The sequence below is a fragment of the Dipodomys spectabilis genome, unplaced genomic scaffold (assembly GCF_019054845.1).
Source record: "Dipodomys spectabilis isolate Male_0828 unplaced genomic scaffold, ASM1905484v1 ptg000043l, whole genome shotgun sequence".
Lineage (NCBI taxonomy): Eukaryota > Metazoa > Chordata > Mammalia > Rodentia > Heteromyidae > Dipodomys > Dipodomys spectabilis.
In genome coordinates this window covers 15745596-15768795 of record NW_024870720.1, presented here as the reverse complement: position 1 = coordinate 15768795, position 23200 = coordinate 15745596, and the positions used below count along the sequence as shown (strand labels likewise).

The 23200-nt window shown below is 39.3% G+C and overlaps 1 protein-coding gene across 2 annotated transcripts in view; it reads left to right on the top strand.

The window, feature by feature from the left end:
* Nucleotides 1–18972: 18972 nt before the first annotated feature.
* Nucleotides 18973–23200, top strand: part of Kdr (kinase insert domain receptor) — a 45518-nt gene continuing 41290 nt past the window's right edge. For both annotated transcript variants that reach the window (XM_042678072.1, XM_042678071.1), the window contains exons 1-2: nt 18973–19092; nt 22921–23014. In XM_042678072.1, coding sequence (XP_042534006.1) covers nt 19005–19092; nt 22921–23014 — 182 coding nt within the window. In that variant the 5' untranslated portion in view covers nt 18973–19004. The remainder of the gene's footprint in view (nt 19093–22920; nt 23015–23200) is intronic.

Sequence of the window (23200 nt, the reverse complement as noted above, 5' to 3'; positions counted from 1 at the left end):
TTTGTTTATCTACACGAATAATACTGAGAACCCATCAAAACTTTTTTTCTTTTGAAAGAGATTAGGAACAGGGTTAAAATTTGTTATAAAACTTACAATAAAATAGTATGCTATTCATACATAGATCAATGGAACAGATCCAAGTGGATATGTTGACTTTATATTTCTAAGCTTGACCTTTCTTTAAAATTGAAAATGTTTAATAAACTGTTAATACATTTCCACAGAGGAAAAAAAGCAGCAACTTTGAGAGAGTTACTATTATAGTTTTCATTTGCAGATGAAAACACTGGAACACAGTAACTGGTCCAAAGTGAAACAGGTGATAAGTGCAATAAAACTGATCAGACCCTGATTTACACCATCCAGATGCACTAAGAATCTACATGGAAGAAAAAAATAACATCTTTAAATCATCACTATGCTGTCAGGAGACAATCCAATGAAACACTGAACTAATCTTGAAATTGAAGAAACTTTCTTGAGAGAGGGAGTAACGAACAGTGAAAGAGGGGGTGAGATGTATGGAAATGTCACAATGAAAGCTTTTTCGTACAAATGATGTAGGCTGATAATAATGATGATAAAAGAAACATTTTTTTTTTAAAGAAAGGCAGACACAGAAGACATGAAGGGGAAACATTGATCTGGTAACCTAAAGATTCAAACCATGGCTGATTCCGATGATTAACCAGAGGAAGTTCATACGTGATTCATATGGTAGAAGGGTTTAACAAGTCATGGACAAAGAGTTTTCTTTTCTTTTTGTCTTTTGTCAGTCATGGGGCTTGAACTCTGGGCCTGGCCACTGTCCCTCAGCACTTCAGCTCAAGGATAGCGCTCTATCATTTGAGCCACAGGGCCACTTCTGGCTTTTTCTGCTTATGTGGTGCTGAGGAATCTAACCCAGGGCCTCATGCATGCAAAGCAAGCACTCTATCACTGAGCTACCTTCCCAGCACCTGGACAAAGAATTTTCTTAGGAAGAAGTCTTGGTGTTTGAACTCAGTCTTGTGCTTGCTAGTTAGGCTTTCTATCATCCTACCTATATTTGGGGAGAGGAAAAACATTCGCTTAAGTTCACTATTTTGTGCTTAGGTCTGAGTTCTCTTTGAATTCTGTTTCTGTGTTGGAGGAGGATAGAGGGATGGATGGGATGACAGGGAAATACCATAAGAGCATATGTGGAGAATCCCACATTGATATTCTGAGGTAGTGCTCAGGAAATGTAAATAATGATGAACAATTCCTCCCATTAGATTGCACTAAGTTTACAATATTGACAACATAAAATGGAGGCAAGAAGAATGGGGTGCTCATATATTATTGTTGGAGATAAATTGCTGTCATGTTGTAGAAATTGCTAAAACATTTCTGTATCTGTTGAAATTTAAATTGATATGGATTTTGACCTAATAGTGCACATTTAAGAATATAGCCCAGCCAGGCACTGGTGGCTCAAGCTAGTAATTTTAGCTACTCAGGAGGATCATGATTTGAAGCCAGCATAGGCAGGATAAGTGTGAGACTCTTATCTTCAATAAGCTACTCAGAAAAATCCAGAAGTGGTGCTCTGGCTCAAACGATAGAGCACTAGTCTTGAGCATAAACACGCTCAGGGACAGCACCTAACTCCTGAGTTAAAGCCCCAGGACAGCCAGAAGAAAAAACAAGAAGGAGAAGGAGGAAAAGGAGGAGGAAGAGGAGGAGAAATAAGAATATGAGTAATTTTTTAGTGTAAAGAAACAAAAATAATAAATACATGAATTTAGTTATGGATGTATTCATGGTAGAATTATTTGCCAAAGGCTATTGGTAGCTCAAATATCTGTCTAGGAATAGTTAAATAAATTGTAGCATGTCTACAAATAGAATATCATACAGCTATTTTGTGTCATATGGAATTTTTTTTTTTGGGTCCGGTCGTGGGGCCTGAACTCTGGGCCTGGGCGCTGTCCCTCAGCTCTTCAGCTCAAGGCTAGTGCTCTACCACTTGAGCCACAGCACCACTTCTGGCTTTTTTCTTTTTGCTTATGTGGTGCTGAGGAATCGAACCCAGGGCCTCACGCATGCAAGGCAAGCGCTCTATCACTGAGCCACCTTCCCAGCCCTCATATGGAATTTTTGTATTGTGCAGTGACCTTACAGTTAACACTCTGAGGAAGTGCCAAACTTCCAAAATGGTTGTACAGCTAGAGTTTTAGAATCAGGGAGTATAGAATTTGTGGAACACAGGCATTATTAGAGATTTTAGTTCAAGAAAGGTAAGTGACTTTTTTTGGCTATGGGGCTTGAATTCAGGGCTTGGGCACTGTCCCTGAGCTCTTTTTGCTAATGCTCTGCCACTTTGAGTCATAGTGACACTTCAGGTCATCTGGTGGCTAACTGGAGACAGGAGTCTCACAGACTTTTCCTGCCTGGACTGGCTTTGAACTGTGATTCTCAGATCTCAGCCTCTTGAGTAGCTAGGATTACAGGTGTGAGCCACTAACACCCAGCACAGGTAAGGAACATTTGAAAAGCTATTTAATGGGAGGGAAGAATCTAGATTTTGATGTTTTTTATTTAACATTGTTACATTGATCTTTTACTTTTTTTATTGTGAAAATACCGTACAGAGGGGTTACAATTATATGGACAAGGTAATGAGTACATTTCTTACCAAGCATTGTTGCCTCCTCCTTTGTTTCCCCTTCCCATCCCTTCCCATCTCCCCCCCCCCGCCCCATACCCCCCAGGCCAAAGTTGTAAAGTTTGTTTCTTGACATAATGTCTTGTACATCTCATTGTTGCAATAGGTCCACCTGTATCCCTATTTAAACAATTTATTTTTTCCCTTCCCCTCCCCAAATTATACCAACATCAAATACAGTGAAAACAGGTGGGGGAGGGACATACAAAGCAACAAAGAAATCATCTTATAAATATGTTAGAAACAATCGCAAGAAAGAAAAAAAACATTTGAGTCCTTATCTTAGAGTTCATTTTGCCTAACATCAATTTATCTGACCGTTTCTGCTTATCTCAGACATATACTACTTATTGCAAATAAGGGAAACCATGGGACCTATGTTTCTTTGGGCCTGGCTTACTTCACTTAATATAATTTTAACTTTGATCTTATACATTTTTAATTCTTTATATAGACAATCACATGTATGTGTTAGTGTATATTAATTAGATATAAATGTCATTTTTAATATATACATTTTAAGAGTTTTTTCTTCTTCCTCTTTTTTGGTCTTATTTTCTCCCTATCTCTCATATCTCCTTTGATATGACTAAAAGCAATGAGTATTCACTTATATTTTCTCTGTTATAATATAATGATACACACACTTGAAGTTCTCTTGAAACTAATCAGTATATCTTAATTTCATTATTTTATATGCCTTCATGATACTCAATTATGTGGCTATTTTATGTTTTGTTGAGCCTACTGATGAGTATTCATTGTTTGTGATTTTTAGCTTATTAGCAATACCTTTGGTACTCAGGTCCCTTAGTCCAGGAGCTGGCAGTATAGATATTAGCTGGGAGCTTTTTCCATATGCAACACTTCAAGTTCTATTGCAAGTGAGGTAGAATCTCCTTTGAACAAGATCCCTGGGAGATTCCCACTGCCCTTGAAGAGCGAGTACTGACCTCATTCATGGGGCATTGCATGTCAGCGTCATTGTTTCCATTGTAAGATACCCAGGAGTGAAGTTTGAGGGCTGAAGACATACATACTTTTTTTCCAATAGATGCTTTAGCTGATCACTTCCCCTACAGGCTGAAACATTTTGGATTTCCACCACAAATGTAGAATACCCTTTTTTCCCCTTCATATCCATTGGCATGAATTTGGACATTGAAATCTTTAAGGAAAATTGCCATAATTGGAGCATTTAGGTTTTACTTCATTTTTTCTTCCTCATATAGTTGAGCAAATTGTTCATAAATAATTAATCATTTCAATAATCCCAATGTCATTTAAATAATCATATTAAGTAATCCCAATGTCAACTTTTTTTATTTTAAAGGAAAATGATTGAAAGAACACAGGAGAATAAAGAGAGAACGAGAATGCTAGTACTGTAGTGGGAAATCTCTTCTGCCTTCCCTGGCACTGACAAGAGGGAGTGAGCACCCAGGACAGTGATTACCTTATCAGCTAGGCCTTGTGTGGCTGGTTCACACTCATTTAGTGTCAACAGTTTCTGATAAGTGTTTGTGGCATACGAGTTAAATACAGTAAAGACTTTAAAAAAGCTGCTCAGTCTCAAAACGAATCAGGAAATGGTAAATTATTATATTTTATATAAGTATATATATTTATACTTTATAAGTAAAATATTATATTTTACTTATATGGTCAGAAAATATAAGTAAGTGCTCTTTGCTCTTAGTCACCTTAAAGGTCTTCTCATTACCCCTTCCTTAATAAATATCAGAAAGAAAAACTGTGGAAGTCCAATTTACTTTCCAAGATTTGAGTAGAATTGAAGTTAGTTGGGTTAAAGGGTACCCTCTAACTCTCCAGTTCAAAGGTCTCCATTCCAGTTAAGTAAGAAAAGCAGTTTGGTGTCATCTCATGATGACTGGACAAGTGAATCATTTGGAGACATAGACAGCCAGATGGGCTGCAGCGATGGGTTCAGGCTGTAGAGATGGGCAGGATAGTCCCTGTCAGCTAAGCCCATGGACAGGTGACTGCCTCTGCACAGAAGAAAGGTCAAGGGTCAGGAAACATGTGGACCCTGAGAAAAGGCACAGAAAGTACTAGTTGAGTCTACTTTTCCTGATTTTATTCAAGCCAAGCGGAAGACAAAGGGCTGCATCAACAAACTTTCCCTGAACTGGTGAATCAGCAGAATGGCCAACTCTAGATCCTAAACAGAAAGCTTTTTACCAACAGCCTCCCTGTTCTGAGCTCTTTAGGACCAGAAGAAGAAAGGCCATGTGGAGGTCTAGAATTCTTCCATCTGTTCAAGGCTGGCAGCTATCAATACCATCAACGAATACAGAACAGTAGCATCTTCTTTCCTATTTCTCAGACCTTGAGCTTTTCACAATTTTGGTTCAATTCCAAGAGCCTGGTGGTTGTTTCAGTTTTCAAATGTAAGATGCTGAGAATTCTGGGAGATTCTTTTGCTTTGCACCCAGAAGTGAAAGTATTCATCCCTCTGTTGCCTGACGAAATGGTCCTTTTCTGTGAGGCAATGATTAAATAAATAAAAATCTGTGCATAATGACCATTCTTAATATGTAATGATTGCTGTCCATGGATCTTTTGTTAATAGACTAATTCACTTTGAGTCTCCAGGATGTTTTGGTAAAACAGGGAATCTAACAAGTAAATATGTAAATATTGTACACATATATCCATATATGTTAGACAATTATTGAAACACTGTAAATGTAATCGGTATTTGAAAACCCCACTAACACCGAAATAATAAACAGTAATAGTCAACTGCTAATACTGCAACACTCTGTATTCTTAATTGTGTCTTATATTGGCTTTTAGAGTTGGTTTGTGTATAATGTCTATGTATGGAGTCAATTGTTCTTTTTAACTAAATGGGATCATGCAAGGGTGATATCCTTGAGCCACTTGAGTCATAGCTCTACTTCTGGCTTTTAAAGCCAGGAGAAGAGTTGAAGAGTCTCATGGACTTTCCTCTCCAGTCTGGCTTTGAACTGTGATTCTCAGATCTCTATCTCCTGAATTGTTAGGATTGCAGACTGCCCAACCAATTACTTAAAAAAATCTCATCAACATTGAGGGATTCTTGTTACCCCAACTCTTCCACACTTACTCTTGTCCTGTAAACCCATTGTTTAGTGTTGCATACTTTCTAATGTTCTTATTCTGATTTTCCTCTCCGCCTGCTTTGAGTTACCTCTGCGACAATATGCAATATTCAGAGGCAATTGGGAATAATTAGTTACATTATGAATTTATTTCTCTAGATTCTACAGCCTTACTTTATTTTCCAATTAACTCCAATGGATGAGTAAGGGAAATTTCTTTTCTTAGTCTTTCCTAAGGTTTAGTTTTAAGTGTCTTAGTCTTTCCTAAGGACCTCTGCTTGGCATTCCACATGAATTTCCCAAGCTGTGTTTGCAGGGTCTGAGTAGTCCAGAACATGACATTTCAGTGGGCAATGGCCATGAACTTTGGTTTTGTTTTTTCACAGGTCAGGTGGTTTTAGCTGGCACATAAGCAGAAACAGATGTTGAGAAGGGCGAGGAGTTGCACGGTGCCAGTATTTTGGTTCTGGGAAAAGGAAACACTCCACAGAGAATAGGTGCCACCTGTAGGGAGTCTGCAGTTTGCCAAGCAAAACCAGTCTGGCTAAAGATAGCTAAAACCCCAGGGTATAAATGGTAATGCTTGTGTATACATGACATTGAACAGGGGTGTGTCTGAGTACGTGTCTGGCTATGTGTGTGCCTTGTACATATTTCACACTAAGCTGGCCCTTTGACCTATTTGTGAATCCAAATGTGGAAAGAAAAATTTAATTTAATATCTTAGCTGTGGAGAACAGAACTATTAAATAAGTTTTGAATGATATAGTCAAAACAACTATCCCATAGAGATTTGCTCAGCTATCCAGAAGAATCAGGGGCTTTGAAGAATTATGCAACATCACATATAAGTCTTAAAATACTACTTACTTCTTCCTCGTAATAGAACATGGTTACCTTTGAGGAATTACTTATATTAAGTTCTTTAGATGGAACTATTTTGAGATATTATTATTATTATTGTCGGTTGTGAGGCCTGAACTCTGGGCCTGGGCTCTGTCTCTCAGCTCTTCAGCTCAAGGCTAGCGCTCTACCACTTGAGCCATAGCGCCACCTCCGGCTTTTTCTGCTTATGTGGTGCTGAGGAATCAAACCCAGGGCCTCATGCATGCAAGGCACGCATTCTACCACTGAGCCACCTTCCCAGTCCTAGATGGAATTATTTTGAAAGTCATCTCTCTGTAGATGAATTCCTGGACTTTTGTGCTTTAATTTTCTCATATTTAAATTGAGTATAGTAACTGTACATGTATCATAGAATTATTGACATGACTGAGTACTCTAAGAAAGTCATACTACATAGCATACAGGAAATTATCTATTGCTACTAATATATTGTTACCATGACCAACCATCATTTTAAAACTTAGAAAAACAGAACCATTAACAATGGCACCAAAAGCATGAAGCATTTTGGGATAACTCTATTAAACTCTGGTCAATATTTGGATGTTCAAAACTGTAGTATGCTAATGAGAGAAAGTAGTCAACTTTAAGATGCTCCCAATCAATGACTTCTGTCCTGGTGCTAATGTGTTCTCACATTCAATATGCCTAACTTGTGAAGTAATAAGACATTGTGTATGATTTCTGAATCTAGATCATAAAAAGACATTGCAGATTTCATCTTCCTATCTTGAATCACTTGGTATAAGGAGGTCAAGTCATGTCATTAGAGAAACTGTATGGAAGGTCCTTACCGTACAGGGAGGGGGACACTACAGGTATCCTTCTATCAATAGCCACACTAGAAATAGGTGTGGCCACAGTCAAGCCATCACATGACTGACTGTATGTCTGGATACCATTTCGCCTACATTATGTGCCATCAAACCAAAGCAATCCAGATAGACTCTTTCCACACTACTGTCCCATAGAAATGCTAGGATAATACATTCTTATTGATTTTACACATTCTTACTGTTTAAAACTACTAACACACATATGGAAATTTTTAATTCCACACAGATACAAAGAATTTCAAGCATGGTTATAATCTGGACTTCTTATTTTACACCATAAAGAAGAATTTTTGACCGTAGATATAAGAGCTATCTGAATACGTTACTCTAACTTATTGGAAGTTGGCTTTGACTTTAAGAAACGTGAAAGACACCACAAAATATATTGAATTCAGCAGTGTATTCAGATCAGAAAAACTGATTTAGGTCATTTATTTTTGTCAGAATAAATCTGAGTGCCTTCCTCCATCCAATCTCTCTCAACTAATTCTTCCTTCACCCAATGGCATTTAATGAAAAGTATAACTCAAAAAATGGAGAACTTAACTTGTGTCTGAAGAAAAGATCTTAGAAAGCTATAATTTTCTATCACATGAACTATACTTTCTAGTCTTTGACCTCAAACTCCTATTTCCTTGACCTTTTTATTTGTGCCAGTAGTGGGACTTGAACTCAGGGTCTAAGTACTGTTCTTGAGCTTTTGCACTGAAAGGTAATGTTCTACCACTGGAGTCACACCTCCACATCTAGATTTTCCTGCTAATGTTGGCTTCAAACTACAATCCTCAGATTTCAGCCTCCTTAGTAACTAAGATAATAGACATGAGCCACTGTGTCCAGTTTCTTTGATATTTTTAGTGTTAAATATGATATTTCATGCTGACTTTTATTGAATAATTTGAAATGTTCAAAGATGCTTGAATACGTTGTTATGGGTACTTTTTCCTAATGGAAGATTCACTTGATTCATGACAAACACATTCAAATTGACTCACATTAAATAGGTTTTTGTGGGGAGAGTGAAAAAATTAAAAGTGCTATGGATAATTTTGAGATTTTTAGAATAAATTATTTTGTTCTTGCAAGTTACACTTTTTAAATTTCTAATATATTTTTTGTACTGATTAGAAAGTTTATTGTGACTCTCTTACTAATGAATGAGATAGTCCTAAAGCTACTGTGATTCCATTTCAAAGTATTGGCAGGATCTTTCTATTTCCATGAGTGAGTTAAATGTGATGGCTGTCTATCAGTCAAATCTGCCAGTCAGGTTTCTTTTAAAGAAAGGTGCCAGGTACAGTGTTGGTCCAAATTCAACCTAAAATTCTAACATGCCACCAAGATTGAGAATCATTGATTTATGATTAATCAATAAATTCTCTGATAGATGTTACATAGGTAAGAGAAATTTAAAAATTAACTAAATTTAAATTAAATCAATTTAATTTAAAATAAATAAATAAATAAATTTAATTAATTAAAATAAATAAATAAGTTTAATTAATTTAGTTAATTTAAATTTATTTAATTTAAAAATTAAATAAATAACAATATGTCCAGTGTCTGAGTAGCACTTTTAAAGTCTAGACTTCTAGAATTTGAGTAGGTACATTGTAATTATCATGGTTAGAATGTAAGTTAAGGCTTTGCTGAATGAATACAGTGCTCAGAAATCTATCTTATGCTTCAGGACTAGGTTCCTGGCACTGCAGCAGAGTTCTGTGTCCAGTGTTGGGTGAAACCTAATGTTTATGTCTTGCAAATTCCTGTCGCAGTCACATAGCAGAGGAAGTTCTGGGGTGCCAAGTGTGGTTGTGAAGAATCTTATAAATATTTCTTCAAGATGCCAATAGTCAACATCCACTTCTAGGGGGGCTTATTAGCCATTATACAGGAAACTGGATTGAGGGTCAACACAGTTCTATGAGTTCCATTCTAGAGAATGAATGGCATGTAAGGGAACATTGCCATGCTGTCCCTTATGAATCTTATGAATGATTGTCGAGAGCAACTCCACATGTGATCTAGCATCCATTGCTAATGTCTTACTCTTCTGAGATTATGAGTAGAATGGTGCTCAACATTTGATATTAGGAGTCATCAGGTCAGTACAAAAACTATAATGATAGTTTAAGGTGAAGATAGGTGTTTGATTCTCAGACACATTATTCTGGAAATCTAGCCAAAAGATGTGAACAGAAGAATGCTAATATAATGTAAGAACAAACTAAAAAGAACAGAAAAGTTGGGAAAGATTTGACAAAGCTGGATGCCAGTAGCTCATGCCTATAATCCTAGCTACTCAGGAGGCCAAGAGATCTGAGGATAGTGGTTTGAAACCAGCCCTGGCAGGAAAATCCGTGAGACTCTTACATACAGAAAAGGTCTGAAGTAGCATTGTGGCTGAAGTCACAGAGCACTAACCTTGAGCAAAAGAAGCTCAGGGTCAGTTTCCAGGCCCTGAGTTCAAGCCTCAGGACCAGGAAAAATGAAAGATTTGACAAGGTTGAGCAGTATTGTGAATAGGAAAGATTATGCTTAGAGTTGAGCGAGGGAGTCTAAGCCAATGAAGGGTATTGGCTAGATTGGTAGATGGGCACAGGTGAAGACAGATGAGCTTCAAGTGGAGACAGAGTTCCAAGGAACAGATAGACAAAAGGATAGATACCAAGAACATGGTGGGCAGGGTGGAGAATGAAAAAGAACTGTTGTATTTGAAGAGAGAAAGTGAGAGATGACTTTTTCTCTTTTAAGAACATTTCTGAAGACAAGTTAAAAAGTACCAGACACCAAAGTAGCTTTAGGGAGAAGCAAGGTCAAGTTTCATCTGGATAAAGAAATATAGATGGTGTTGTCCATTCCAGAGACTATTTTATGTCTAATATTTTTGTGTGGTCCTTTTTTTTTTTTTTTTTTACTAGAGTCTCTTTTACCACATCTGGAACTTCTATGTATAATACATAGTCAGTGAATGAAATGAATCCTTTACAGCCTTTCCTCTGCCTAAAACCAGCCTGCTTGATTTTCTGGATAATGACCAATTAGATCTAAGGCTGTACTTTTCACTTTATTTAAAAAATTCTCTGTGTGAGGCAGTCCTTGTGGATGGTTTGGTGATGTGCACCAAGGCAGTGATATGTTAGAAATGAACGTTCAGAAACGCTGCTCAAAGGGAATTTTTATTTGGGCCTCAAGGGATTCTTTACTAATGTTTTAGAAACTCTGGAGACTAAAATTATATGCAAGGAGCATAAGACTTTTCTGCTGTCATTGAGTAGCTCTCAATGTTGGTGAAGGAACACTACTAGGAGATGTTATCATTATTCTGTGACAATGACAATATGGTTGCAAACTAGAACAGCTAACCAGGAAGTATATAGATCCTTCCACTAAGGGTCTGGGGACTTGTAACACCTAGAACACAAAAGCTTTTGTTGGTACTATTCCATTTCTTTGGGAAAACTTGGTAAGCTTTAAGAGGGAAAAGCCTATTAATATATGGTGAAGTAGTATACAAATGGCAGAGACTTGAAACTCAAATAGCACTTGCATAGCACACATAAATTTTGTGAATGCTCTATTTCTTTTTCATTGTTCAAAATTAAAAACAGGACATTTCATTTCCACTGATTAATTATGAATGAAGTAACTCTGTTTCTGCTGACATTATATGGCTCTATATGCTTCAATAAATTGCTCCCTGTAAGGACACTTAAGGGTACCCAAGAATCAGGAAAGGAGAAATAAAGATTAGTAGAAATAGAAATGACAAAAATTATAATTATGGTGTCATTAATGAATTGAGAGGTGTTAGGCACTAGGCATACAGAATGGATTTGATGTAAGTGCTCTTTCGGGGAGAGAAACAGATATATAAACCTAAGACTATGTTGTCACAAATCATGGAAATGTTGTCTGTATAAAGGAAAGAGAAAGTAATCCTCTAGTTGTATGAATAACAAAATAGCCCATATGAATTTTTCAAAGATAGAGTATATATTGAGTATAATTCTGGATTTATTTACTATATGTAAGACTAATATTTAAATGTGAATGTATGAATGAATATATAAAGAACATTTTTATAGAGCACATTATCTTCAGAATAGCTCTGTCCAATTATATTTTATTAAATAAGCACCACCATCATATCTGTAACCACTTTTATTTTTCCCCAACAGCTATCCCTTTAAACTACTTGCTTAGGCGAAGTTTGGTATCTTGTTTCTTTTGGAAGAGCTCAATTGAAAAGACAACTGAATGAAAAAGAAAATATTACTTGGTATGTATATTTGAGCTGGGTATTGAAGGATGCCCAGGAGGATAAATGATTAAAAACTGATGGCAAGAAAGAGCTGTGCAAAATGTGTAAGAGATCATGTATATAGAAGCAATTGCTTTTCTTTCTTTGGAGAAATCAGTGGTTTGAAATTTAAGTAGAAGGGAAAGATTCATTGAAACTGGGATTTCCTGGGATGGGGTAAAAAAAAAAGGTTTAATTACTTGGCTTTCCTGCATCCTTGATCAGCCTCTCAGAGTGCCTCTCCTTAAGCATGCTTGGCTGTTCACATATCTAGGAAAATAGAATTGATCATCATGAAGAAATAGAGGAAACCAATGGCATAAACTTAGTATCATGTCTTGAATGAGACAAGATATTGTATGTGCCTGAAGGGGTCTACCTTGCATGCATAATTATCATTATCTTTCTGTAATTAAAACTTGAAATGATCACATATAGTTGTGAGATAATAGAAAGTCATTTAAACCTTCTAAACCTGACCCTTCCATTACATGAGAATAATTACAGAATTATCTCTATTATTATGCATATTAAATAAGGTACTCCAAGGATAATACTTCACACACAAGTATCTCTTCAATATCCTTTTATAATAATAATAATTATTATTATTATTATTACTTTAAATTGTAGAGGGTCTTGTCTTCATCACATGTGCTGAATAATGGTCAAAAGTTTGCATTAATTTCAAACAAATTTAACATTGTTTAGCTCACAAGACATTTAGAAAGGCAAAAGAGCATATTCTTACATTAAGAACAGATAATCTCTTCGTTTGAAGGATTGCTAGTAGTGCTCACTGTGAGAATGAGGCCAAGAATAAAGGGGCCTTCAAAACAGTCTGTACTCAAATTATATGTGCAACAAGTGTTGCTACTTCTATTGTTTTCTGGCATCTTTCTCTGGTGCTGCAAAGATTTTCAGCTAATCATTCAATTTCTGCATCTTTTATATAACTTTAACTTATCCTTGTGTGATTTGTTCCAAGAAACTATGTCAGAGAGTTTGGAGGAGGGATCTTGGGCACATACATTTATAGTAACTGGTACTTTTCCTTTAGAAGTAGCAAGCGATGAAGAGCTGTGTAGTCTGCTTCACAAAGAGAATGGGAAATCTTTTTGTAGCTATTAGAATGAGAGACATCATGAATGAAATTGAACATTGATGAAAGCATCTAAGGCAGGCCCAACTTTGAGGTGACTTAGCTTTTTTTATTTTTTTTTTGGTCAGTCGTGGCTGGGCCTGGGCACTGTCCCTCAGATCTTCAGCTCAAGGCTAGCGCTCTACCACTTGAGCCACAGTACCACTTTCGGCTTTATCTGCTTATGTGGTGCTGAGGAATCGAACCCAGGGCCCCATGCATGCAAGGCGAGCACTCTTATCACTAAGCCACCTTCCCAGCCCCAGACTTAGCTTTCTTGATTGTAATAATACACTTTAAGTTAAAAATATAAGTCACATAGGGAGTAAAATAAATATGGGTGTGTAAAAAAAGGGCAGATGATGATAAATAAAAGGCATGTTTGTTATCCACCCCTAATACAATTGTTATGAGTAAGGATGGGCCATGATACGGAGCCCACATCTGATAAGGTAGTCATAGACTCTGGTAAGTTACAATACAAACAAGTGTGGGAAACAAATTAAATGCAGTAAATATGAGGAAGTGTTATGCAAATATGTAACTAATAATTGGCAATATTTTCACATGTAGCTGCCACTAGAACAGAGAGTTGATCTTGGTTTATAGTGTTTATTTATTAAAGTGATACTTTCTTAGTTTCAAAAATATTGTAGGCATATGCACAGCAGAGGTGTAAGTTCCTGTCCATCTGTCTCTGCCTCAACCACTTCTCAGAGGGAGGCATTTGTTTGTGATGTGTTCTTCTAGATACTCAGTGCAAAATTTTCTATTGTACATATAGAAAATCATGTATCTATTGCTTCTATAGTTGCATGCGTATTTCTATATGTATATGCAAAAAGATAGGGAATAATTTCCAGCGGTTGATATTCGTGATGTTGAAAACAATTTTCAGATGTGGGAATGGGCAGTGGGTATCAGCCAGCTAATTAAAAGTCGTGGAAATACCTTCTGGGACAGAGAGCAAACATGACTGAGAAAATCTTTATCACCAACGCCACTGTGTGTGTAAAGGGTTTTATGGTTTGTAGAACACTGTCATAAGATGATCTCACTTGAGTTCCATAATAATTCTAGTAGTAGGCTTGAGAAGAATTATCACTCGCATTTAGAGATGAAGAAGCTGATTCCTGAAATGAAAAGATGATGCTTACGGCTACTTCAATTTTTGTTCTAGGTGTATCATGATACTGACCATGGGGAGATTGATGGCTTTATACTGGATGGGGTATCACTCTGATTATAATGGCTGAAACTGAATTTTTTAAAACATGGAAATCTTCAAATGTGTGAAAATAAAAGCAAGAGTGAAATGAGCCTTTTTGTATTCCCCATCCAACTTCCACAGTCATTAACCTTTTGACAATCTGAATACTTACTTGTTAAGATATGAAGTCCAAATTTGGGAGAAAGGGAACCAGCAGGAAAGGAAGAGGGAACAAGAGCATATAAGGGGGGTAAGTATGACCATGTACATTGTAAGAATGAATTAAAATGTAATTTTATACAATTATGTTATGCAAATACATACATCTATACACACATATGGTGATGGAACCAACTTTGGGAATCAGAGTGCTATGTTTGCAGTGTCTTGGATATAAACCAATATACATTCTGTGTTCAGAAGCCCAAATAATAGCTGAAGCCCCAGAGAACTCTGATTCAGTTTGCTCTAGGCGAAGCTGTTTGTGATGACAGTTCATTTCACCTCAGGTTGTCCTTATGTTCAACCATTGTTACTCCAGTATATAGTACAATGTCCAGGACATAGTAGGTTTTCATAAATACTGCAGAATGATTGCATCATATCAGTAATGCAGACCTGGCAGCAGGCAAAAGCCCTATGCTTTGTGATGTAGCTAACACCACATTGTTTTTTTTAAGCATGCATTTGGAATTTTGTGTGTCTTGGGTCCTATGTGTACTAACGCTTGAGTCCTATTCCAAGTACTGTGTGTTGAGTACCTCATATAACTTTTGAATAACCTCTATGAAAAAGGTACTTCTATAATCTCCTGCATGCTGCATGAAAAAACAACCAGCAAGTTGGTCATGATCATGTAGATTGTAAGTGACAGACCTGGGAATCAAATCCACGCAGTGTGTTCCCAGAATCTGCTCTTAGCCACTTCTCTGTGATTTCTCCAGATGTGTCTACACACCAACCATGGACACTGAACACACTGGGACACTTTGCTAGTGGACAACCACCTTCCACTACTGGATCACTCACCAAGATGTCTCTTTTTTGCAACACTTCCCAAACAATAGGAGGCCAATTACATATGGAACTTTCTTGTTTTCCTTTTTACAGACTTTGCCATTTTCCCAAACACAAGGCATTTCTCTAAGGCTTATTTCAGCAGGATTTGCTGCCAAATTCTGGTCCTGTGGCTATCAAAGAGATATCATTCACTCTGAGACTTCTGAAGGGGATATCAGCCAGGCTAGCAGGCTCTGATCTGTATTCGGAAGGGACACTATCTTCTTAAGGAAGACATGGGAGAGGAAGTGTCATGAATTGTAAATAACATTGTGAGAGAAGACTTGTCTGGAGATGGAGAGCCATTACCTTTCCCAAATCAAGACCTCTCTCCCTCTCCAGATTCAACACTTTCAGAACCAATCTTGGTTTACTTGCTGACTTTGCAAGCAGGAAAAAGTTTAAGTTTCCTCTCCTATCCCTGAAATAAGAGTGCCCTAGATAAATATTTTTGTATCTACATATTTGGAATATTATTTAAAAGAGTTTTAAAAGAATGGGGTGAGCCAAGAGTTCATGCCAGTAAACCTAGCTATTCAGAAGGCTGAGTTCTGAGGATCACCATTGGAAGACAGCCCTGGCAGGAAAGTCCATAAACTTTTACATCCAGTTAACCAGCAAGAGCCAGAAGTGGAGCTGTGGCTCATGTGCTGGAGTGCCAGCCTGTGTGAAACAGCTCAGGGACACCATCCAGGCCTTGAGTTCAAGCTCCAGTACTCATTCTCTCTCTCTGTCTCTCTGTCTTTCTCTCTCTCTCTCTCACACACACACACAGAATGAAAGTGTTGAAAGCTTAAAGTGCTGAAAAGGAATGATATCTAATGTGTACTTTAAAATGAAAGGAGTAGGCTCTCAAACAGCATTTATATCATGTTCCCATTTGTGAAAAGAGGAAGAAAATGTACCCAAATCTGCATGTTCATAAGATTTGCTTGGTAAAAAATAAACAGAAATGCTTGCCTTGAAAATAAACAAGTAAATAAATAACAATTCAAAATTCTTTTATTATCTTTAAGTAGCTTTTACAAAGGATTTGCCATTTAACAAAGCGGTTTATGAATACCATGCATCTTATCAGTATCAGTGTCATTCCCTTTGACATTCTCATACCTTTTCAACCCACCCCTTCCCTTCCTTTTCTCAATTTGGTGTATATACAATGAATTCTTGACTGCATTCTCCTCCACTTCCTTCTTCATTCCTCTATCCCTCACCTTTAGCCCCATCCCTCCTCTTGTATGTACCCATTTCCCAGTGCTGATTTTGTTGGGCTTTAACTTAGTCTTTACAAAAAATTTTACTATTTGAGTTCTCCATAGGGTGTATTATACTTCAGTTAATTCACCTGTAATCACTTGCATGCCACGCAGTGTGTTTACTTGTAGATTTATAGGGACATTCTATCTACCACAAATGAGGGATAAATTTTTTAAAAGCCTGGCACCAACGATGTGGTTTACATCTGTAAACCAGTCTAGGCAGACTGGCTTTGAAGCCAGTCTAGGCAGGAAAGTCCCTGTGAATCTTATTTCCAGTTGACCACCTAAAAGCCAGAAGTGGAGCTGTGGCTCAAGTAGTAGCATCCTAGCCTTGAGTGAAAAGGCTCAGGGACAATATCCAGGTCCTGAGTTCAAGCTCCAGAACCTGCACAAAAGAAGAAAACAAAAGCAAAAGAAATGCTTGCCTCTGCAAAGGAAGACCTGCCCACTTCAAATATTTAACTGTGTACACTTGTTATGTTTCAGGGAGTATTAAAAATATTGTAATAGCCAACTTCTACATATGTAAGAGAAAGAGAAATCACATTAAATATTTTAAATGGAGGAAGAAAAGCAATATGTTAAACTATGTACAATGCATCTAGTTTGGATTAGACAAAAAAAAGAAGGATGGTCTTTTAGGTTGTCATTTGAAAAAGTGAATGGGTGAGGATGATGATGGCTGAAATACATTGTATTGGTAAACTGCTTTTTTGAATGTCAACTCCTTTGTACAATTACTTAATGATTTTTTAAGTTGAAAAATAAAGAACAAATGTATCTGGAGCAGGTACTTGTGGCCCATGAGCCTATAATCTTAGCTGCTCAGAAGGCTGAGTTTGGAGAATCACTGTTGGAAGCCAGAGCAGGAGAATCTGTGAGATGCTTATCTCCAATTAAACACAATCTCTGCTTCCCCCCCCCCCAAAAAAAAAAACAACCACAACAGAATAGAACTATGTCTCAAGTGGTAGAGCACTAGCCTTCAGCAAAAAAAAAAAAAAAAAAAAAACCAAAAAGACATACCTTTGGGACAGCGCCCAGGCTTTGATTTAGTTCAGGTCCTAGGACACACACACACACACACACACACACACACACAGCATCTGGATACACCTGAGAAGTAAAAAACTCATAAAATTAGGGGACATTGGCTGTCACTCTCCAGACGTAAGGAAGAGTGGAGAGTAAATTAGAAGGACCAACCTTGGGTGAAAAGTGATCTGCTTCTTTTTCAACAGCGCTAGATGAAGTCTACATACGCAGAGCACGTTGAGAGGTTTGGTCATCTAGCGTCCTGGGGGCCCTGGGTTTGGGAGCTTTCGCTTCATTGCCTATCCAGTGAAGTCCTGGAGGGTCGACGGCCTCTTTATCCTTGGCTGGTGGTGGGTGTCTTGGCTTGGAGCTCTGCTCTGAAAAGGGACCTGGTGGGTCAGGGTGGGGGTTCCTTGTCCTGAGATGCAGTAGGCAAGCTCTCTTCCTATGATCGTTATTCGGACTACGCTGGCGCTCTCTAGAGACGGCTGTAGCATTTTGGGGCCAGAGTCTGGAAGAAGTCCGAAAACTGAAATGCCTCCAAGGATTCAGGAGATAGCTGCAAAAACACTCAAAAGCTGCCAAGCAGACGAGGAAAGAACAAGAACCTTGGCAACACCACAAGTGGATTTCCTCATTAAAGGCATTCAGAGGGAGGTTTTCCTGTAGCCTACTCCAAAGCACCTGAAAACCAAATCCCCCAGGTTGGGGTCGGGGGGAGGGAGGCTCAAGTCACCGACAGCTTGGGACCCCCTACATCTGGGCCCCAACATTCACGTCTCCCTGTTTGCTCCTGGGATCCTTGCTGGGAGATCCCTGGGACCCGCAGGGCAGCCGACAGGGTTGAGCTCTTTGATGCGCTGGGTGAGGGCACAGTGTCCCTCATTGTACTCCTGGTGACATTCCCCAAGATCTCCGGGGCCAAGCAACCCACTGAACCTTGAGTGGCTTGCAGACAGTTCAGGGCTACAGTTTCTTTCCAAGCAGAAACACACTTGTCAGGAGCACCAGGATGGGACGGGGCAGGTGGGGATGTGTAGTGGGCGTGGAAAGCCGAGCGGCCAGGCAGCCCAACCAATGAGGGCGGGGCGGGCGCAGAGCAGCCCCGCCCCGGTCCGCAGGGCCCCGCCCCCCTGCTCTAGAGTTGGTGGGGAGCCCTCACCCGCGCGCACTGAGTCCCAGGACTCGGGGAGGGAGAGCGGGCGCTGGCGGAGCCTCTGCGTTTCCTCCGTCCGTGAGGACACTGAACTCGAGCGCTACTGCAAGCCTCGATCCGGTCCTGCGGCCAGGATAACCTCTTCTACCTGTGTCTGCAGACAGCCCTGCGGGCCGGGGCGCCTTCTCCCTGCGCCTTCCCCAGTTCTGGGCTGCGGGGGCTTGGGGGCTGGGGGGTGGGGTGCCATCCATCTCCGCTCCTTCTGTGCGGGTCAAGCCTGCGCCCCAGAGTCCGGGGGCCATGCCCAGCGCGAGGTGCAAGATGGATAGCCAGGCGCTGCTGGCGGTCGCTCTGTGGCTCTGCGTGGAGACCCAGGTCGCCTCCGTGGGTAAGAGAGCCCACTTCCTAGGAACCAGGCTGGAGGAGCCGGGTGCGGGCGGGGAGCGGATCTAACTTGGAGTCCTGCGGTCCGAGAGTGGGAAGGGACTTGCATTTAACAACTAGGCAAACTGAGGCAGCGAGATCGGGGGTGGGGGTGGGGGTGTCCCAGATGGCTCTTAGTCAAGATCCTTTTCCACGCTTCAGGCGTTCCACTGAAGGCTCGGCTGGAGCGTGTCCTGCGGAGCCCCGGCACCCTGGGGCTCTGGGGAGGCGGGAGTAGGAAGGTGCCCTGGGCTGGCTGGCCCGAGCTGCTCCCGCAGGCGAGAACAGGCGGTGACACGTTGTGTGGCTGCGCACATCACCCCAGCCCTGTCCCGGGAAGGGAAGCCGCGAAGGGAACCTCAGGCCGGTGGCCCGATGGCAGCTCTTGCTGCCTGGCATTTCTTGTTAGATGGAATTCTCGCGCCACTTACTATTGGAAGGGTAGGCAGATGGAGGGATGCTTCCCCTGTCCAGCTCTCCTCTCAGAGAAGGGGGAACTTTGGGACTTGTCTCCATTTCTCTGACACTTTATCAAAACAACGGGGTAGATAGAGGCTTTCGTCAGAAATTCAAGCTGCATGAACTTCTGCGAGCTTGCTGCCTACTTCTAGCGCCACTTTCCCGTTCACTTAACAGGTCCCTTTCAAGATTGCAGACAAGCTTTGGATGCATAGCTCTTGTTGCCCCTGTTTTTCTTCTCTCTCTCTCTCTCTCTCTCTCTCTCTCTCTCTCTCTCTCTCCCTCCCTCCCTCTGTTTCTGTATGGCTTTCCTCTCTTCTATCCTCCTCTTCTCCCTCACTCTTTCCTCCTTCCCCCAACCTACAGTTTGTAGACCGATTTCTAGATTTCTAACCTTTGGAGGATGAGAAAGAGGAACCAGTAAAACAATTCTGTTAACACTTTGCTTGCATTAAAAGAAAAGACTCACATGTCTTTAAAAAGATTTTATAAAGATTTTTAAATTAGCATTTAATTAACTTATACAACCGAAGGGGGTTCATTATGACATCTCCACACATACATAGAATGGATCTGGCTCAACCTCTCCTCTCCTCCCACTGCACTTCTAAAGCAATTTCAACAAGTTCTATTGTTCTGTTTTCATATACTTCAATCATATTCATTCTCAAGGAATCATATGTCCTAAGAGACGCTGACATATATGGTAGTGATTATCTGGCTACTGTTATTGTATTTTCTTGATAATGATTTGGCTCATCATGGGTACTCATTTGTCCCTGCCAAGACTGGGCTTTCCTGGTTTCTGGGGGAGAGAGTGAAAATCCGGAACACATGCTTGTTCTATCTCCCACAAAGCAACGCGTTGCTTTTAAACAAGCTGGGGTGTTTCATGGTGCGCAGCACAACGGTAATCTGGTTGCCCTGAATAGAAGTTGAGCTTGCCCTCTTGGAGTGTGCAACTTGCTTAATTGGATTGGGCTATAATTGGTGCCATCAAATTTTAGAGACAGAGCCACTGTTGTTTTTCCTTCTCCTCTTTGAGCTGGAAGGGTAACAGTGCACAAATTAATTAATGTTGGTTATAAGATTTGAACATAAAAGGGCTTTTATTGAGTAGTAGCATATGTACCTCTTAGGGGCATTTCATTTAGAACTTTCGGAAGAGTAGGTCTCAAACTTGTCACTGCAAATGAATGAAGCTTAATGGAGGGAGAAGAAATCAATGTTGTTCTTTAGATGTATATCTGAAGTCATTATTGATAAGCGTGTTGAATGGATTAGTGTGGTAGAATGTGTCTCTGGAATCGTGTGGTGTCTTGGCTTCCTATGAATGGAGAACATATCTTAAAAAATTTATATAGTGAAGGTGTCTAGCGTGAGAAATGATTGCGACCATATTTTATGAGAGAACTCCAAGAATCTTTCAGAGACTGGAGTTGCAGCACAGTGAGGGAACATTTGTCTAGTGTGTGGAGGCCCTGGGTTTGATCCCTAGCAGTACAAGAAAAAGGAGGTTCTTACTTTGGTGGCAGGGTAGACATACCTTATTGAAGTTACTCATTTTACTATTGTTTCTTTTCCTCACGCAAATATACCCAATTAATAGTTTCTATCTTATTTGGATTGTTAGAAGAGTCATGTGAAGTTAGTTCCTTCAGTATATTCCTGAACTAAAGTCTCTCAGTCAACTTCCAAGGGCAATCCATTTAAATGAATTCTTTACATTTCCTTTCCTTTATTATTGCAAGACTTGCCTTTGAACAGTTTGCTTTGTTGTTTACTTGTGTCAGATAATCCTCTTTAATGCTAATTAATTGAGCAAGTCTACATAAGCCTGTAGCTGTTCAAGACTGCTCCTAGAGCCCAAATGCTGTAGGTTTGTGGGTCTAGGTGCATCATAAGATAGCAGAAAGTTGAAAAACCACTGCTGAAACATGTGACTACCGATGTCAATTAGTTTCTTAGTTTCCATGGTTCTTGAGACTATATAATTGATTAAGAAATCTAGTTATACCAGCAGTCTATTTTGCACATCTATTTGTACCTGTGGGAATATGTGTGGTCAGTTGTCCATTTGCTAACGCTTCTTCAGGAGCCACAGATTCAATGCACTTTGTTTGCTCTGGTTATTTGCTTGTGTTTTTTATCCATACTGCCTCATGTGTGCTTGTATTTGCTCATGTTCACTTAGTTGCCCAACAAAGTCAATACCAGTTTAGGTCAAGGGAATTGTGTGTTGTTAGTTTATGTTGGTTAGAAAGCTTGGTTGCTTGTTCAGCATCAATTTCTTTCTTCTCCTCTAGAGACAAGGTTCACTATTGTAGCCTAGGCTGGCCTCGAACTCAGAGTCCTGCTTCAGTTTCTTGAGTGCTGGGATTATAGTATGCATTACTAACTCTAGTAGGTCAATTACTTTTTAATCTGGTATCTTGAAGATCTTGATCTCTCTTAATGGTCTATCATAGTGGACAGTTTCTCTTTCACGCTTTTTCAACACCTGATAGTTCTTCATCTTTAGTTGACAGAGAACTCAGTTATTTTGCTATAATGTGATCCATGGTAGAGAATGTATTCCATGGTACTTTTTGGTATTGCTTCTTAAACCTCTAGGTAAAGACAGGTTTCTTGTGTGAGCTCAGAGCTGTAATTAATGTGTTGAGATTCCTCAACTGTAGTTAATTAGCATTACATTATTTTTAGTCCTACTCTCTGAGGAAAAGTGTATTAATATGTGTGTATGTGCAAATTCTATTGCTCATCCTCCCATTTTATTGTATTATCTTCTGAGCCATTTTTTCAACCTTTGCTGCTCAGTTACCAGAGGAAGTACACCAACAAATTGACAAAGGACAATGAGACAAGGTCATAGTCACTTTAACCCCTCTCAGGATACATAGATGAGCTGTATAGAACTCTCTCTAAGCAGTATTCACTAATCAGCATTTGGTCAGATGTGTACATCCTATGTTTTATAAGAAATGTCAGTGCATCCTTTCCCAAGGGACTGAGATCATCAGATGAAGGTTCATTTGGTTTCAATGTCCCATATCCTTTTGTAAGACCTTGAAGTTGGCAATGCAGGAAAACAGGAACTCCACCCTAGCACCATGAATTGCAGAACTGTTGTGTTGGTTTCTGACCATCTGCCCATTCTTCCTGTTATGACACAGCTTGTGAACTTTTACTGGGAATGGGGAAAAGTAAAATCTCAGTTTTATACAATGAATTGCTGAAGAGGCCTTTTTTTTTTTTTTTAAAGATTAGAGTATGCATTGTTTATGGAAGGTGTTTCCTATTGGGTCTAACTCTAAATTATTTAATTTGTTTCTAGGTTTGCCTAATGATTCTGTTCATCCACCTTCCCTCAGCATACAAAAAGACATCCTTACTATTATGGCTAACACAACTCTTCAAATTACTTGCAGGTAAGAATTTATTTTAGATTCACATTTCCTGTGTTAAACAATTCATGGTTTATTGAAGAGAAAATAATTTCCAATAAGGCAGAATTATAACAGTGTGATAGTAATTGTCCACAAGTAGTGAGGTTTCTAAGAACCCATGTGATAATGTCATAGTTTGCTGCTAGTTTTTCTACTATTTTTCTACAT